Source organism: Balearica regulorum, chromosome 18, assembly GCF_011004875.1.
Source record: "Balearica regulorum gibbericeps isolate bBalReg1 chromosome 18, bBalReg1.pri, whole genome shotgun sequence".
Taxonomy (NCBI): domain Eukaryota; kingdom Metazoa; phylum Chordata; class Aves; order Gruiformes; family Gruidae; genus Balearica; species Balearica regulorum.
The window spans coordinates 4,031,731-4,045,441 of NC_046201.1; the positions used below are offsets into that span (position 1 = coordinate 4,031,731).

At 36.9% G+C, this 13,711-nt stretch overlaps 1 protein-coding gene across 3 annotated transcripts in view; it reads left to right on the top strand.

Annotated features, from left to right (window-relative positions):
* Window positions 1-13,711, top strand: part of PITPNC1 (phosphatidylinositol transfer protein cytoplasmic 1) — a 91,430-nt gene that overhangs the window by 56,623 nt on the left and 21,096 nt on the right. For all 3 annotated transcript variants that reach the window (XM_075770608.1, XM_075770606.1, XM_075770607.1), the window contains 2 exons: window positions 2,069-2,140; window positions 13,072-13,167. In XM_075770608.1, coding sequence (XP_075626723.1) covers window positions 2,069-2,140; window positions 13,072-13,167 — 168 coding nt within the window. The remainder of the gene's footprint in view (window positions 1-2,068; window positions 2,141-13,071; window positions 13,168-13,711) is intronic.

Genomic DNA, 13,711 nt, shown 5'->3' on the forward strand with positions numbered 1-13,711 from the left:
GCATCCCTGTGTTTCCTGGGTCATTCCCTGTTTTTTCATAATATCACATTTATAACTTTTCTTACTCTAGAAACATTTGATTATAGAATTCTTTTAATCAAGGCCTTTTATTCACCTCTTCTTCCAGGTAATATAGTTCAAGGATGTTCATTCCACCTTTTGGTTAATTTGGGGATACAAATTAGAACCTTACGACAAACCTTGGCTTTTTTTTTTTTAAACGTCTTTCCCTGTAGTGCCTACTGTTTGCTAACACTTTTGTTTGCCTTTGGATGTCTGCCAGAATAGAAGCAACATACTGAGATACATGGTGAAACCTCAATTGGGAGAATATCTGGATTTTTTTTGTGTTAATTTGCGTTACAAGATCCCCAGTTCTGACAGACTGCTTATAAATATTGTATATTTTCAATTGGCACTTCCTGAGATGTATACATAGGAAACGTTTAATTGCCCACAAAATATGGGTAATAGGAGCTAGCAGATTTGTCATGGAACTTGCCCCATCCTGCACTCCGCATACAGTGGATTTTTTTTTTTTTGCCTCCCACGTATTCACTCAATGACCAAATTACATAGCTGAGAGCTAGTCACAGTTCAGATTGGATTGAAACTCATAAATGTGCTACTCCACAGAAATCTTTAATAAAAGGCAAAACATTTATAAGATGGGAAGAGAAGCCTGTGCAGTCTGGGCATCTGCAGCACCAACATGTTACTGGGCAGTATTTCATTATGTTAAGAAAACAGTTTGACCAGAAGCCTTCCATGGCACCAGAACCTTGTTCTGGCAAAACTCTCTCACTCTTTTTTCAACAAGGATTGATTCTAGATGTGCTCATTGAATACTAGATATCCTGTGATCACAAGAAGATTGAACAGTGACTTGTTGGGTGATACCCATGGAATCAGGAATATCTTTTCTGTAGTCTCAAAGAACCTGGCTTCTCATGGCAATTTTGTTGTACTACAACTGGCCTTCTAAATCACCTCTTTTCTTAGTCATCAGCCTCTCCCTTAGAAAAACTCTTAAATTTTATCAAGTCCAAACTTGGACCCACAGCAATGTGAACACTGAGGCATCATAATGTCCTCGTTGTATAATCTGTATGTACAGCACATGAACTAGTCTTTACAAAGACATTTTGCCATCGGGTATTAGTGATGCATCATACAAGGAAGCGGCACTTCGGTTTCACTGGCAGTTAGTGCAAGACCAGACTTGATAACTAATAGTAAAGGTGCTGAACTAGTATCCTTCAGAGGTTGCTAGACATCTACTCTGCCTATCTGAAAAGCTGATTTGAAAGAACAACTGTGAAATGCTAAAGAAAAGATATTTGAAATATTTTTTCCCACTGGAATTAGGTTGCCAAGTATTATAAATTCTAGTCTTGATTAGCCAACTAAACTAACAATCCACAGAAAAATAAATTTATTCCCATGTAAAATACAGAAATATTATCTTTAATAGAGAAACATTTGTGCATTTCTAATTTTCTTGCATTATTATCTAAAGATTGGTTTGGGTTTAGTATAAAGGAATTTCCACAGCAGTTCATAATCCATCTTAATTTCGTTAATAGGAAATTATAATAGAATTAATTTCTCACTGAAAATTAAAAAAAGCGCTCACACATCAAAGTATTGTTGTCTATTTGGTTAGCACCTGCAGCTAGTGAAATGTCGTTGGATTATTTTATATGGGGGATAGACTAATCTATGATGATGAGTATCTAGTTGCTCTTGAGATTTTAGTGAAATGAATTTATAACAAGACATTCAGGATATTTGTACTCTTATGCATGAAAACTATTGTGTCTAATTATTCCACAGTACTTATACTAATTTATTTATACCCTCATTAAAGTATTCAGCTTTTAGACAGTATCTCTACATCCCTGCAGAATCATGAAAACCTTTGCTCTTATATTCTGTGTACATTTACTCTTTTTCTTGAAGTAATCTGAAAAAAGTAAGAAAGCTAATACCAAGCAGGATGTATTGAACATTAGCTGATGAAGCAAGGCATGTCTTTTACATCAAACATATTTTTCTTTTGTTGCAGTGTTCATTTTTGCCTAAATTCTCCATTCATATAGAGACAAAATACGAGGACAACAAAGGAAGCAATGACAGTGTAAGTATGATGGCTTTTGCAAAATTTGATGTAATCCTTTTAGTTAGTTGTGTTCTGTATCTGGGGGTTGTAGGTCTTTCAGCCTGGGAAAAAGGCTTCATCAGTTTTGTGTCTGCACCTGCCTGGGTGTCCTGTTCATTAGCAGCTTGTCAGCTTGCGGAGGAGTTACCAGCAAAGCACCATGAGACAAAAGATCCATGTACACAACTTCCCTTCTGCATCTCACATCCTACTTGTTACTTCTCTAAACACGACATAATTTACATATGTGAATTAGTCCTGGTGATCATTGATGGAGAGTAAAGAAAAGATTACTCTTTTTTTGTTGGTATAATTGTATTCCACTTTACCTGTTTCACGTTATTCTCTCTGAGTAAAGGGTGTTGAACTCCAAGGAGCTGTTAGGAAGAGCAAACAGGAAACTAAACAATGGTCAGAGATGAGATCTCAGTAAACAACTTCAAGGGAACAATGGCTGGACTATCGAGGTGATGCTTTTGGCAATCACTTACCAAAAGTTAAAAAGGTCACAGAGTTAGAGCTTAGAGATGAAAAGGATAATTATGCAAAATCCTCTCTAGGGGAAGGGTGGGAGTGATTCGCCAGCAGCTGCTGGTTGGGAGATGCTCAGGAATAGAAGGGAGGGGGTCAGTGGGACCTGACGGGGAGCAAAGCAGAGTTATACAACTTGCAAGAAAAGAATAACATTCGATAAAGCCAGGCATGTAAAGATTCAGCCCTTGGATTAATACACAAGTATGTTTCTATATGTTTCATTTTGGTATGCTTTAAACAGTCATTTGTTGCAGACTTAGGGGAAGAAGTTTCAAATAGGCCTGAAATGCAGGTTAAAATGGCTGGAAAATCGATCTGTAGTATAGAGACCTAATGAAGGAGTGTTTAAACTCATTCTTGAGAAAGAAGACGACAGTAAAACAGATTTTAAAGGGCTCTGAGACACAGAGCCTTTCAGTTTCCAGGGGTGTCCCTCTACCAGCCTTACTAAGGTTAAAGCGTTCTGTTCTCCACATGGGAGGTACAGTTCCCCAACTGCCTTGGGCCTGCGTGTTAATAAGGCTGACAGCTGTTGCACTGCTTTGGGCAGAATAATTACAAGTAAAAGAACAAGGTATAATTTTGAATAATGATTTTGGCATACAGACACTTTCCCAATGGGAACATGACAGAGATCATGTATTAGCCACCAGATACCAACAACTTTCAGTCACTGCTAGTCTCAGCCAGATCCAGATCAGCAAGAGAGGCAAAAAAAGAAGTGTGTTTCATTACCAACTATATGAGCACTATGTAATTTATGCACTTTTTAATGTTCACTTCTGCTTTTTGGCAGCAATTCAATTCAGAGCAAGCCCACACCTTTGGTTTGGGAGGGTGCAGACTAGTTTTCTGGTACATTATAATGTCAGCAGTGAGAAGACACTTTCTGTACTGATGCCTAACAGGGGGGAGGAAGAACTGAAGCTATTTAATCTGTGAATTTTCAGTTTTTTTCTATGTGTCAGCTTTGTGGCTAAAATATTGTGAATCAAGCCCTGAATAGTACCCAACCAGTGAATTTAAGATGAAAGTACCGCAGAAGTAGGATACTCAGATGATGTAAATCAAAGAAATCTCTACTCTGCTTGAATCCAGCTCTTCAAACGTAATTTTTACCAGAGTGCCAGTGTGGTGATATTATACTACCTTTCTACTGAGGTACCTGAGTCACAGACTAGGCAAGTATTTACCAAGATTAACAGATTTAGTTGACCCTTACTTGAACTGAGGAGGAGAAAGAGGGCTGCATTCCAGCCCTAATTTCCACGATTTTGTAATTCTGAGAGCTATGTTATTCACTAGTGTGAACACAATAAACTAATGGAAAATCTACATTTTTTTGCTGTTGATCCAGTGACACTGATCTGGTGACACAGATGCCTGGTACAGCGCTGAAATGCTAGTTAGTAAATATGGAGAGACCTCACTGAGCCTGTGAACCAGACACCTCAGAACTAGGACTAAGAGTTGGTCTTGTTTCTATTACTCAACAGGTAGGCTTAAGCCTCACTTAAGAAAACACGAAGTGTATTTCTCCCTTGTATCAGACAAGTTTAGATTAAATTTCACTACATTTGCCCAGTCAGAAAACAACAGGAAACATAGCATCCATTTCTATAGATTTCCATAGACACACTGTATTTTCCTTCATTACAGCTAACAACCTTGGCTTGTGAAGAAATAATTAATCCAAAAAATACTTCTGTAAATTTTGCAGTAGTAATGCAAAATATACTGAATGAATATTAATATTACAGTAATGAGGGTAATAATGCACAGCCAATTTTAACTCAACTATTTCTAGATATATATTTGGAGACCATAGAGGTTTTTTGAAATCTTTGAACTCTGATCTATTCTTCATTTCCATGCTATCTAATAAAGTAGATATTGATTGTAAAAAGCAATAATTAGATAGAAGGATACTAAAGCTAATTCCATTGATTAGTGGAAGAAAGCAGTATGAATGCTCTTGGGTTCCTGTTGTCATTTAGCAGGCTAGTATATTATTAAAATTATTTTAATTAACGTGCTGCATTGCCTGGTAAAATTCTGCCTAATTACTTCAATATATCTTAATGCAAAAATCTTCCTCATTTTTCTTCCCAATTGTCATGATAGAAGAAACTAGTGAAAGATAATGATATCTGCTTTGGAACTTAATTTTTCTATGTCTTAGATTTTGTCATAGTTTTAATCTATTTTAAATGCGCTTAAAGCACTACTGTTCCAACCTCTTAAGGTTTGCGCTTGATTTGCACAAGTACAAACATTGCCAGAAAGATCAATGGACAACGAACCCCTTTATTTAGATAAAACACTACGTAGATGGTAGTAGTGCAGCACCATAAATCCATCCAGTTGTGATTTCTAGTGCTGCAGCGCAGCTGCTTTTGCTGTGTCGCATCTACACGTTCGCATGGCAACTCTCTCCTTAGAAAAACAGAATCAGTGTTGGATGAACATGTTAGTACCTCAAATATTGTCACTGCTACCTTGCACTTTATAGCTTCATTAATAGTGTTAGAAACTAGACCAGTGAGTCAGGCCTTTCAGTGTTTCCTCTTATGAGTCTTTTAAAAAGTAAACTTCTTAGTTTAAAGAGAAATGTTATTTTTATTTTACTTTTATTTTAAATTGCAAAATGTAAATGACACTGTAGGTGGTATCTGTAGAGTATGTGAAAATATTGCTTCCCTTTTGCATCTTTAGCTGCTTATGTAAGCCAGGGTTGCAGTGAGAACTGCAGGGAAGAGGGAAGTGCAGGTGCCTACAACAGACAGCTTCAGCGACCACAGGCAAGCTATAAACGTGTGTATCAGTCACCCAATGCATACATTTTTTTTTTCCCCGATAAGAAAAATTAGTAATTAGGGAATTTGAATATAGATACACAAAGTCTCTATTTTGAATATAAAAACCATAAGTTGAATACAAGAGAATTCTTAAGGTTATCTAATTAATGACATGGTCAGCAATCACAGGCAGGAGCGGTATAAGTTACTGCTTGTTTGTGAATAAATTAGTCTGTGGTTTTCAGGAGCAGACTATATTAACCTCTTTTTTTATTTGGGCAGATACTATTTTCTATTGATTGGTCAGTATTTATGTCACATAAGGCTAATTTTATTCTAAATGGTATATTGCTCTCACTTTTCTCCCATCTCTATCCTTGCTATTTCAGTGTACATTACAGACACACATTCTGTTTATTTTTAATTTTAGTGGGGAATGCACCAACTCAGACTTTCTGTTGCTTACAAAGAATCCACCACATGGCTCTAGTAGATATTGTAACCAATGCACAACGATCTCACACACTGCAGCGCCATGCCTGTTCTTGCATGCCACAGTCTAGTTCTGGTGAAAATTTATAAAAAGCTGAAGGTAGAGGAAGGGTAAAGTGAAGGCAGACACTGTTCAAGCAAATCACTGAATCACAGATACATTTCAATTTTCCTATTTGTTGTAGACAGATCATTATGCTTCACTGGTTTTTGTAGTTTTGGTTTGGCTTTTAGTCACAAAATTAATTTCCGCTGATATTTGGGCAGTGAATTTTTACCTTCTGATAGTGTCTGGGGAAAGTAAAAAAGTACAGCTTGTAAAAATAATCCCGTAGTTGTCAGTAATGGAAATTCACTGTATGTAAAATTACAGTGTTTTGCTCTGGAAAACTCAATGGCTGGATCTTGATTATTAAAGAATAACATGCAAGATCTTAAAATAGTGTAGCCTTTCTTTTTGTTAAAGGGCCATAATATTTGTTAGCAAGAATAACATTATTCTAAAGAGTAATGAAGGTGTGGAGTAAAGATTTTAAGGTAGAGTTATGTTTCAAGATGACAAAGTATGGGTATCATTGGGCATGTTTTTGTAAACATATGTCTCAGTAACGCTGATAAAGTCATCAGAGCTACGGCACTAATTCTTTGTCAATCAAGATAAAAATATATTATCAACGTGTTTCTTGCCCTTCAAAGATAATATAGTGTTGAAAATGCTTGTCTCAGAATGACCATTTGCCAAATGAAAACAAGAGGTAGTTCTGTATTCCATATAGTTGTAAATTAACACCAGTATCATCTGACACATTAATAGCTTGAGCACGCTAAAACCAGCCAGCTAATAGCAGATATTATTTGATAGGCAACCTATGTAAGTTGCAGCGCCATCATTTAAAGTTAGAAAATCCTTTCTTGACAGTGAGTTCAAATTCTGCAGCCCTACAAGTGACAGAGTATACAGTATTGGGTCATTTCATCATACCTCATCCTTAATGTGTATTTCTGAAGTGTGGCTGTGAAACATTTGGCTAAAGAAAATAAATTTTAGGTATGGCCAGCTAAGAGGAAAAGCTGTTTCTAGTTTTGCGCTTTTTAGGGAGGAGGTTTTTTTCCCTATTTTTGTCTCCTATCTTAGTAACATGGAACTAGGTTGTAACAAGCTTCAATATAGCACATGTAAATTAAATGTAAATTCACTATTTAAGGAAACTGCCATGAAATACTGATTTTAGCTAAAACAGATTCAGCTGTGCCCTGGCTTAGCCTCATTGCACTACAGGATATCATTCGGTAAATGTCTAAAGGATTGCTAGGCACCACTGCAAAGTATGTCAAAGTCAAAGCTAGGTCACTTTTATGGACGATTTTAGTTGCACCTGGACCTTTGCTGTATGATGGTATTGAGTATCTGTCTCCTGTGTAATTTGCAATGGAAAACCTTGATTTTGTGAAGCTTTCCCCCTCAAATAAGTCTCAAAAATACAGGGAAACAAGCGGAGAGGTTGGCCTAAAACGCCTTCTGTGTGAAGAGCTCTCTTTTTGTTGAACGTAACTACAAATAGTACGTCCCCAGCACATATGGCTATCGCAGAACATAAGATAAGGCCAATACTGACAGAGAGTGTGAACAAGTAATAACAGTTGTGCCTCTACTTTTTTGATTTCTCTAAATGAACTACTGAAGTTAATTAGTAAATCTAGCATTTGAAATAGATGTGACTTTAAAAAAACTAATCCCAGTAAATATTATTGAAAGTGTATTATGGTCTTGGAAACATGGCTACTTTGACATAATTACACAAAAATACATTTCTCTGTTCAGAAAGTACAAAGCTAAATGAGATACTGTATAAGAGATGGACTAATAGAGGAGTCGTGACATGAAGATAAAAAGGAGGAAGGAGCAAGGCTGCTGATAAATATGGAACTGCCTTTGTGAGTTCCACTTTGGCAGACAGGGATATTCCCATGCTGTTCAGTGAGCCAAACTTACTGCTCTCAGGGACAGAGTCAATCTTTTTTCCACAGAAGAATTGCTCCCGATTATGTCTGTCCACATAAATAGTTTTAGCCAGTGAACAGGTTGAAATTGGTCAATTCCTGTAATCTTTGCCCCAGTAAGTCTCAAAAGCAAATTAACGGACTTTGTGGGTAACTGAGGTTGGAACATGACTTACAGAAAAGTTATGCACTGAATAAAACTCCATAGATCAAGTTCTGAGTAGATGGGGTTTTTATTTTAGACCAAATTTTCTTGCAGAAAAATAAGAATTAAAGTTGACCAGATGACACAACCTGTGAAAGGATGCTGTAAGAATAAATTGGAGACTAGCCAGTAGTTCTGACGATGGAAATCTAAGGAGATTAGAATTTTGAGTTGGAGAGATGGTTTTGTTCCAGATTTTCCCTTTTTTAACAGGAATAAAAAAGAGCTTATTCTTGCAGTCCTTACTGCAGTTATACCTCTAACTTTCACATACAATGAAATCTAGATTTAAACCATCCTACAATGATGTATACTTATGTATTCTACTCACAGAAAGCGCTTCTTGTTGTACAAATTGCTCAGTACCTGCAAGTTGCATAGTTAGACTACATTTCAGGGATGAGACAAAATACAGAGAGAACCCAAAAGCTTCAGTGCAATATCAATATTTGAATTAAAAAGGAGCATATATGTTGCATATATTCATCTAAGCCTGGGACTCTTCTAGCTGCATACCGTATTTTTTCCATTTTCTTGATGATCAATGACAACGAATGAATCACTATAATAGTGAGAAAGGCAGAGATTAAATTTAATTTAATTTCAAATTCTAATATTTCAAGATATTTTTGTCATGCCATTCATGTCATAGCCTGCCTATCCCACTAAGATGTCCTCTTGTGATGTCCAGCTACTGCAAAGCCAAGATTTAAGTTTGTTGAGATGCCTGTTGGCTTTGTTGGCAGGGCAAAGGGGAAGGCAGAGAGGGAAGAACACCACTTTCAGGCACAGATATTAACTCAAAGAGGATTTACGAGAAGAGGAAATTTGATTTGTAGTAGAAATTCTCATCTCAATAAATTCCATTTACATGTTGTACCTTGAACAATGTAGTCGTTTTGGCTTAAGTTTGTAGATAGGCACAGGTGGCTGATTACTTAGCACATGGGATAATAATCACATTTGCTACCATATTACCTGCCTGTAATTAGGAGTTAATTAAGTTAATTAATTTAGGAGTGCTCTCCTTTTTTGGAAAAAAAATCTTTTAGCTCTTTTCTGTTTAATTTCTCTGCCTTAGCTGCATTTCTCACCGATGGCTGACTATCTGGATCTAGTATAACAAGAAAGAAAAACATGGAGATCTTCTCTCCCCCAAAGCCTCAGGGACAGAAAAAATAGCTTCCAGAAACAACTACATCACTTTTCAAACTTGTTTGTTTGTAGTATAGAATTCTCTGTATAGGTTGTCTTATCACTTTCATCTCTAACAACTTGTCTTTATTTCTTAGTTGACCTGTTATTTAACTGTTTCCACAGGAAATCTTATGTCCTGTATATCCTAGTGTGTAAAATGTGAATTAGCTGCCTTATTACAGCCTTGTGACCTCAGACTCCTTGTATCTAGGCTGGAAAAAAAAAATATTTTGCAGTAAAGACAGAGACAAAGCACTTTCCAGCGGGTAATCCCTTGAATACATTCTTTGCTCTTGATGATAGGGGAAAAAAAAAAAAAAAAAAGATAATCATATTATGGAATCTAGCCAAGCCAAACAAGCCCAGATCTGACCCTCGGAGTCCCTGCAGTGGAGATGAGAGAGGAGTTTGCTAGTGTGGATGTAATCAATGGATTCAGTAGAGTCTGGCTTTGTCCTGTTTATATCCAAACCAGGTTAGCTGTGGTGATTGGCCATAAAAGTTAAATTTTGGATTAGCTACATCTGAATGAGGCTGAAGCCAGCAACTTAACCTGGAGATAGAAAAAGAAGAAAAATGGGAAAGGAGCTTATAGAAAAAAGATACTAAATTTGTTGTTGACGTACCATCAGCTCATAACCTGACTTTCTGTTCTGGCTTTGGCTACAGGGAAAAGAGGAATCACCAGCAAAGTATGTGCTAGGACATGTCAGTAGGGCACGAGGAAAAGGAAGGAAAGAAATGTAAATATGGCAGCACATAGATTGTTGCAGTATCCTCTATGAGCTTTCTTTCCTGAGGTACCAGAATCATCTGCCAGGGTTTATTTTGAAAAGTTTCCCCAAAAGAAACTATTGACGATTGTAGAAATGACCCAATTAAAACCTTTCTTCCACTTTTTGTCATTTTGTGCGTGAATTAGTCTAAGTAATGATGAGTTTTCATTCCTCTTAGAAAGTGGAAGTGTATGAATGTTTCTGTTGTACAAAAGCTGTCAACACCCACCCCTCCACCCAAAAAAAACCCAGAAACCCAAAACCACAACAAAAAGGATACTTCAGCCTGAATATTACTCTTTGTTTTCCATGTGATTGTGTATTTCAATTCAATTAATTACTTGGCTTCCAAATGTAAAGCCTGTCCAGTTCTTTCCAATATAATATTTAATATTCTGCCTTTCTACATCATCTTCTTAAGGATACAGATTGTTCTCACCATTCATCTTCTGCACATTTGCAAATACAGTTGCACAGATTGGGAGCCTTATGCTTCTTTTCGTGGCCTTTAATCTCTTCCTTTAAAACTTTTAAATTTCTCTAGTCTCTTTGATGACAAATGCAGTAAACCCATCCTCCCTACAGGTTTTAAGACAATCCCAGATTATGTGGCTAGGAGAGGCAATAAGAGAATTAGAGCTAAGAAAGAAATCAGTCTTGTTCTCTAATGACTTCTTATTTTCTACTGCTGATAGAATGAAAAGATTAAATCTCTATCTTCAAATCTTTTGAGGACAATCTAAGAAGGAGAGAAGCATAAATGATTAGACAACAACTTCTGCCAGCAAAGGGAAGTGAGAATGTCACTCAGCAAACTTTTGGAATGGAGGACACGGTCGGAGACAGCCTAAGCAGCAAATAAGGCATAGTTGAAATGGTTGAAAAATTCCTCCTGGTTTTGACAGATTGGCAAAGGCATCTGTCATCCCCACTTCTATCAAAGCATTTTAAAGAGAGAAAAAGAATTTAGAACTCTATTACTTAGAGGTGCAATATGTGGATCAAGCCTGTGATAGAGCAGGGCACATTTCTTCAGATGAGATATTGGGTAACAGTCCCAATTGCAAACATGCAGAGATAGGCATGTGCTTAAAATTATTAGGCTTGTATTTAAACCATATAGTGATTCAGAGCCTCAGCTGACCTGGTAATGTCCATTTAAGAGAAATCTCCATTATTTTATTTAAAGCTCAGAGATTATGGTGAAATGCATCTTGTTCCAGAAATAGTTCAACTGATTTCATCAAGGGACTGCTCTGGATATCTGAATTTGTTTAGACAAAAAGCAAACGAGGAAGCTTATAAAAAGCGACCTATATTATATACGTAAAACATAAGTTACTTAAAAAAATGTACCCAATTCTGAGAAAGAACACTACAGGGGAAGGACTTCAGCTCAAATTCGTTCGAATAATCAACATAATTTTTTGTGAAACAAGGATTAGAGAAGGAAAATAAGCACACAAATAAAACCAGACTGGAGTTTCCCTTTGTTCCGTTCTTCTGCAGTTTCAGACACATTAACATTTTATATCCAGTTCAGTAAGCATTCCGTGTTGCCTATTTTATTCCAGTACTGTTAACTACCAGGACAAGTTAAAATTGTAGAGTCAAACTTCAGCTTTTCATTTATTTGAATTATGATTTCCTGAGCAATGTTCTTCTTACCAGCTGGTGTACTTGTTCACTGTAGTACACTGCTCACTTTGAATGCTTTAAATGGGCATCCACGTTTCTTTCCAAAATAATAAAGTAGCATTCTTGTTACTGAATAGTTACTGGCATTTTGTATTTTTAACTGTTCCTCTAGGATGAAATGAAATTAAATCAACAGAGCGTTCACTACATTTATTTTTAAAAAAAAAAAAAAAAAGAGAAAACAAAAATATTGATGCTTCCTGGAAACGTTAGCTATAGAACATTGTGCCCCAAAGGAAAAAACACATCGTTAGCTTGTTACTGATCTTGACACTGTATGCACAACTTCCCTGAATTTTGTGGCACTAATTCATGATAGCCTTTTAACTAGTCACTGTTTCCAAGTCCCAGAATCATGAGTAGAAATTTATTGCAGACATAGCATAAGTCACATGGATCACTAAGATGCCCAAATAATTAAATTATGGACACAGACACAGAAGTATACTATGCTGCAGATGCAAATGACCTGCATTTTCAGAATATACCCATCCTTTGCCTTGCATAGAACAAGAGACTTGCCAGATCCTAAGGGATTAAATGAAAATAAGCTTTGTGTGTGCACAAATGGAGAGTGGAGGTTTCCAGCTTCCAGTGAGGGCAGCTCAACCCAAATTTTGATTCTCAGTATAACAGCAGCTTAGCCTGGCTGGTTCACACGACACACCTGCATGTGTCATGCTTGTCCCTAGAGTGAAAAGGTTAGAAACATCCAGAGTCCAGAAAGTCAGGTTTGTTGGACAATGATGGAATCTAGTTCAAAGATTAGAGAACACAATAAAACCAATCCTAGTTGTTGACTTTACTATTTGTGACCAAAGTCTCCATTCCAAAAAGCACAAGGAAGAGCAGTGGTGTGAGTGGTATGTGCCGAACACAATGTGTTATATTTAACAGTCCACTGTCTCTCAGTCTGATATAGTGGATTGTTCCCCAAAAGTCTGTGGCATAATTCATTCAAACTGCTGTTAATCTTGCTTAGGAACACCTTACTTATACATGACTTTCAGAACACCCATTTTCTTCCCTTTGATGTCTGCAGTAGGGCAGAGAATGTGACTGTGTCTCTGCAAAAACTTCAGCATCTTACATTAGAAGCCTAAAGTACATTACGTTGAGCAAGTCATTGAAATCACTTGTAACTATTATTCCAGGTGGATTGTGTAAGGGTGTTGTTCTGTTACAGTGTTGAATTTCTTTAACTTGCAGATTTTTGACAAAGAAGCTAAAGATCTGGAGCGAGAAGTCTGCTTTATTGATATTGCCAGCGATGAAATTCCTGAGCGCTATTACAAAGAATCAGAGGTAAGAGACAGCTTGATTGTGAAATGGTGAAGAAGGGAATGGAAGAGGCTGCAGGAAAGCCCTGATAGGCATCAAAACAATTTTATTTTTGTATGAAATCTTGCTGATCAGCAGTATTTAAAAAGCTTTCGATTAGATGGAAAGCAGATAGCAACCTCTAGATTGCCTGACATGTTCTTTTGCAGATGATTCCTCCAACCTTTTGAGATGCTTTCATACTCTTATCAGAACATATCCCATACCAGTCCTTTGATAGCTAATTAATTCAAAGTAGAAAAGGACTATTTCTTTGAATCAGAAGGCTCAGTTAAGTGTTTGCAGGTCCAAATAGTTTTAAACATTACTGTTGTCCTTATTTGTATCCTGCCCCAACTGAGAAGTCATGTGAAGTGTGTAAGCCCAGGCAAAGGACAGGTATGCTGCAGTGAGAATAGGGTTGATGCACAGTTGCTCAGGGGCAACCGTGACACAAGATCAAGAGGGACTGAAGCGTTCTGCGTACTGCAGTGAATCTGCCAAAAAGCATCAATAGCAGCAGACACAT